The 5230-nt window shown below is 38.2% G+C and overlaps 1 protein-coding gene across 1 annotated transcript; it reads right to left on the reverse strand.

The window, feature by feature from the left end:
• Nucleotides 1–928: 928 nt before the first annotated feature.
• On the reverse strand, nucleotides 929–4121 carry pigm (phosphatidylinositol glycan anchor biosynthesis, class M). The gene is made up of 8 exons (XM_034212063.1): nucleotides 3704–4121; nucleotides 3003–3176; nucleotides 2769–2889; nucleotides 2407–2647; nucleotides 2024–2127; nucleotides 1763–1917; nucleotides 1380–1481; nucleotides 929–1162 (listed from the first exon to the last, which is right to left on the reverse strand). Exons 1-8 carry the CDS (start codon nucleotides 3872–3874, stop codon nucleotides 995–997), a joined length of 1236 nt encoding a protein of 411 aa, XP_034067954.1. The 5' UTR covers nucleotides 3875–4121; the 3' UTR covers nucleotides 929–994.
• Nucleotides 4122–5230: the final 1109 nt, after the last annotated feature.

Consider the following 5230-nt stretch of genomic DNA (forward strand, 5'->3'; position numbering starts at 1 on the left):
GAGTAATGTTAGTGAAGCATTCCTTTGCCCATATTTTCGCTGATCTAAAGCCTGTATTGTATAATTGACAGCAAGTAAAACCTTGTCTTGTGGCATTGTGACACTGCCACATATGTGAGGAAATATATGGTTTATTTCTCCTGTTGCAGTGTCCCTCTCTCCCCGGCTTTAACTTGTCGTCTCCCACTAGTCACTAATCAGGTGTGCAGTTCCCCCAGGTGCAAGGGGGCGTGGCTTGGGAACAAATGGAGAAATAATTGTTTGGAAGAGGAGTTTGTTTGGAGAAAGATGAGGAAGACTGGCAACTCTACAAAGTGAATTAAGAGGGATTTTTCTAATGTGTACGGTGTTACCTCCATCTGCTGAAGGAACATCAAGACAAGTGGAGTCTGAGGACCATATGGGTGAGTTCGATTCCTTTTTGGGACGTTTTTCTTCTTTTTGCACTGCAGTTTTTCTCCATTTTTACTGGATTATTCAGATGCATTAAGAATACTTTTTCTTCTGAGATGTGATTGTTTGGGGCAGGTAATTCATATTAAAGTTGACATTAAGGTTCCCTCTATAGTGTTCTTCCTTTGTTTGGGTAATTAGATTTTAAGAGGACCCAAATCATTATCTTAAAAAGGTTAGTAACACAGTAGCCATTGAACCTTTTTTTTTTTTTTTAAATACAACAAGGCTTAAAAGTTAAGCTGATTGTTAAAATGTGGCCGCAGGCGGAACTGACTTTAAAGTTTGAAACTAGAAAGGCAGTGCAGCAGCTGTTTTCTGCCTTATGTGACTCATTGAGATGTTGTGGCATGCATTTAATCTAAGGGTTTCAGAATGAGGATATTAAACAGTAGATTTAGACACCACGAAAATTGGACTTTATGAATATATTCTGTGGGGAACTGATTTAGATAACAGAAAATAATTCAGTCACTGACCATAAAAAAAATATACACTTTATTTGTTAACAACGTGGAACATCGTCTTTCGTATCTTAATTTCATTCAACTTTCAGTCTCTGTGGGGTTTGTGTTGGCTTGTAATGGGAAACTATCTGAATCAAGATGAAGGAGTTGATGATCAAGAAGAGCAATCCAGCAAGCCAGATCCACAGGAAGGTGTTGTAGCCTTCAAACTCCAGGAAGTAGGCCGGGCCCAACCACAGACCCTGACAGTGGGGAGAAAACATACATTTCTTTATAACAGTCAATTCTGGTTGATTCAATCAAAAATATTGAAAAGAAAGTTATAAAGAATAAAATAATCTGTGAAGTTGAAGACCCTGTTTTTGATTACCATTTTAGAGCTAGTTTGATTTGTTATATGTTAAGGTTCATATCTGAAGTCCTATTTAATACAACATCAACTGCAATCAAGTGAATTACCTGTCCAGCAAACCAGAGGATCAGCAGTCCCACTCCCTGTTTTAGTGACAGACTCAGGTGAGGGATGACCAGAGGGAGTAGACAAAGGTACCACAGGAAGTACTATGACAAGGGAAAACACAGAACTTGTTAAAGGCTTTAAAGAAATCTTATTTATAAATGCATATTATTGTACAATTCCCTCGCAGGCACTGTGGTTAGCCCCATGGCTGTCAAAGTGGTGCAGCAATTAACTACAAATATACACTCTTTTCTAACTTAATTGACAGTGGAATGTGTAAAAACAAAGGGTGGGACGACTAGTCTCTTGAGGACAACTTAATCTGACAATGACCGCAACACAATGCATTGTCTGATCTCTTAGACCCTGTTTTATGATGTACCTGTGAAGTGCAGACTTTGTTGAAAGAGACAAAGATGGAGGTGTGCAGGAAACAGCAGAAAGACAGGTCGGAGTGAAAGGCCCATGATGCGACCAGCAGCAGGATGAGCTGAGGCAGGAAGGCTGCCAGGCCCAGCCACTGGCTCCACCCGCTGTCTGCACCAACAGAGGAGAAAATCATTTGACCAGACATAAGGCTGAGGAGAATGGCTAATAAACATACTTTTAGAGTTATAACTAATTTATGAATGGCTACAAATACCTGCGGTGAGGTAGAGCATGTAGAAATATGGAGAGAAATTGTGTCGGATGTCCCTTCTGGTCAGATGGTACAAGTAGGTCTCATGAAAGAACTCCCATCCATACCTGACAAGAAAGGGGAGGATTATTAATAGAAGACAAGGGATGATGCGGATTATTTCGTATTTAGAAATACTTCAAATCAGACTTTTGGTTCGCTGTTTCTATTACCTTCTTAAGACTTTAGGGGGAGGTTTAATATATATAAAATAGCATGACTAACAAGATATGGGATAAATTACAGAAAAATCTTAATATTTACCACTCAGTATGCAGATTTAAAAAAAACACAGTCACAATAAGCACCTTTTTTTTTACTGTGTGTAATTTGTTTGCATATCTCACATGTAATAGAAGAGTGCCGTCAGCATACAGAAAACTCCTGCTGCTACACTTGCAAAGAGAAATAGCTCCCGGTTGAGGAAGCTTCTAATAAACCGCATTAAGCTCTTCATCCCCTTGTTGTCCTCTGATCTGGTCTCTGTTGTGCGCAGGGACAGAGCAATTGGAAGAGCATATGTCACCGGGTAGATCTTCATATGGACTGACAGACCATAGAGTATGGCTCCCCACATCAGATGACGGGCTAGAAGAGCACAGGTAAAGAATATTGGCACAAGAGCTGTGTATATTACAAACAAGCAGTATCTATATCATTTTTACAGCGCTAATGTATTTTTGAAGCTGCAAGGCTTCCACACCCTTACCTTCCATACAGAGTAATGTCCCCAGCACCAGTGCAGCTAAGATTGACTCTGCATTCCCTCGGCTGGATACTCCAATGGGCAGTGGGTTGAGGAGCCACAGAGCACAAACACGCAGCGCAGCCTAAAAGAAAATCCCCCCAAAACACAACTTAGAATACATTTCCAAAAAGTGTTGCATTACAGGGCAAAATGAATACTATAACTTAACAAAAGTACAAAATGCTGAAAACATACCTCAGTGCCAAGACCTTTGAGAAGAAGGATTTTGTAGATGAGCAGTCCAGAGAGCACATCACACACAATGAAGAGGATCTTTCCAAACACCATGTTGAGGTAGATGTTAGGGGTGAGCAGCCAGGCGAGGAGAGGGGTGTAGCGGTATGTTGATCTGTTGTAAGGGGACTGCCCCTGTGCAAAATAAGTATTAGAAACAAGAATTAAAGTATCAAAAATACTTATCGTGCAGAATGACCCAATTCAGTGTTGTACTTTCATATTATTGGATTATAATAATAGATGGATTGATAATTAACGATGCAGTAGGAAGAACTTCGATTACATTTCTTAGTTTTGTTGTGACTGGTCAAGCTGGAGCTGGACTTTAATGTAATAATGCCTCATATTGCACTCCAAACTCATCATTTATGTTGTATGTAAAATCCTCATCTGGAGGGACATTAACTATAGTTGTTATTGAGTGTAAGGAATAAAGTCATATTTCACTCTAAAATAGTTTTGAACGTTATTGTACATGTTTGAAGATTGAAAGGTAGTATAGTAGAAGTAGCATAGCACAATATTTGTATTATATGTCAATCAAAAAAGGGACATAACACTTGATAAATTCCCTTTCCAGTATTTTATTAATTGACTTATAACCGTTTTATCTGGCTACTTTACACTTGTCACATGAGTTATAATAACAATGCTCTTACCTCAGTAATGAATCTTGCAGCGTCTGTGAACACATGGTAGTCAATGTCAGTGTACTTCACCACCATAGTCTTATCCTGGTAGTCTCCATAAGCGACCAGGGCCAGTCGTATAACGAAGGAAGCCGTGAAAAGGACATGTTTTTCTGTTAGCTTTGTTATTAGCCGCTCCATCACCAGCCAAGCAGGGCAAACCAGATCAGCAGGCAGCACCTGGAGCTAAAGCTGCCACTCTGTCGTCTTTAAGCGGGGAAACGTTAGCCGAATTGCCCGTCTCTTATCATTTCATCTTGGCTTTAAAAAAATAAAGAATGGATAACACTGCCGTCCTGTGTTGTCAATAAGCGATTTGTTTTAAATATTTGACTTCAAAAATTACATCCAGGAAGTTAACCGGAAGTGCCTTTCCTAATTTGTTCTTCTTCTTGGATTTTTACCAACGTAGCGACAAATTAACGCCTCCTAACGTTCAGGAGTGAGATGCGTTTATTGACAACGACAATTCATCCTTTCCCCCCTGTATGGTGTATTTAACACACTAAACATGTCCCATTGCTTTTATTTTGCTGCATAATTCTACGACTACCTGCTATGAAGAATTAAAAAGGGTGTGTCCAACATAGCAAGCCTTTCCTCCTGTTTCTACATGCAAAATATATTTTTTAAACCGGTCAGACAAGACACTAATTTGATCTACTTGAAAATGTTATCTTCTTAGAAAACGCAAATTCATGTTTTCAAACTGGCAGTTAAAGGGTTAAAATCCTAAACATAATTTAACATTTGGTGTTTTTGATCAGGACTGAAGTTGATTGAAAGATTGAACCCCAAAAAGCTTTTAAAAATATTAATCTGTTGTCATTTTAGAGCAGTTTTTGGAAGTGGACATTTTTGTCCCGAATGACTAATGTCTGACTTTTTTGTTCAATCTGATTTTGTGCAAAAACTAATAATGCAAAAAAAAAATCAATTTTATTGCTAATCTTTGACATATCCAAGACTGTTATAAAAAAAAAGAGCCAGTCCCCAGATATGTATTTTTTGGAAAATAACTAATTTTCTGTTTTCATCATGAAAAAAACAAGCGGTTTCATGTATTCAAAATGGCATTTAAAGGGTTAAAATCCTGAAAATTATTACATTTTTGGTATTTTCTATTAGGACGGAAGTTGCTTTAAAGATTGAACCCAAAACAGTTGTGAAAAAAACCTTTTAATATAATGTTTTTATCAAAGTCTTTTGCAGTGGATATTTTTGTCTCGAATGACTAATTTGCGTAGTCCAATCGAATGATACCGGAGGGTTAAGAAAACCTGTTACTGTTGTACTTTTTATGACAAAGGCAGCCTGTAGAAATAGGATTCCAAAAGTAGTACTGCCTCATACAGAAAGCATTATACTACAGTCAGTTTGGGTTAAACATTAACAGTGTAGTGTAGTATTAGTACTTGTACAAGGACAGGTCAAACTACAGGGTTTCATCACACATGACTGTTTCAAATCTGAGAAAAAATATCAATGACAACCAAG

Source organism: Gymnodraco acuticeps, unplaced genomic scaffold (assembly GCF_902827175.1).
Source record: "Gymnodraco acuticeps unplaced genomic scaffold, fGymAcu1.1, whole genome shotgun sequence".
NCBI lineage: Eukaryota > Metazoa > Chordata > Actinopteri > Perciformes > Bathydraconidae > Gymnodraco > Gymnodraco acuticeps.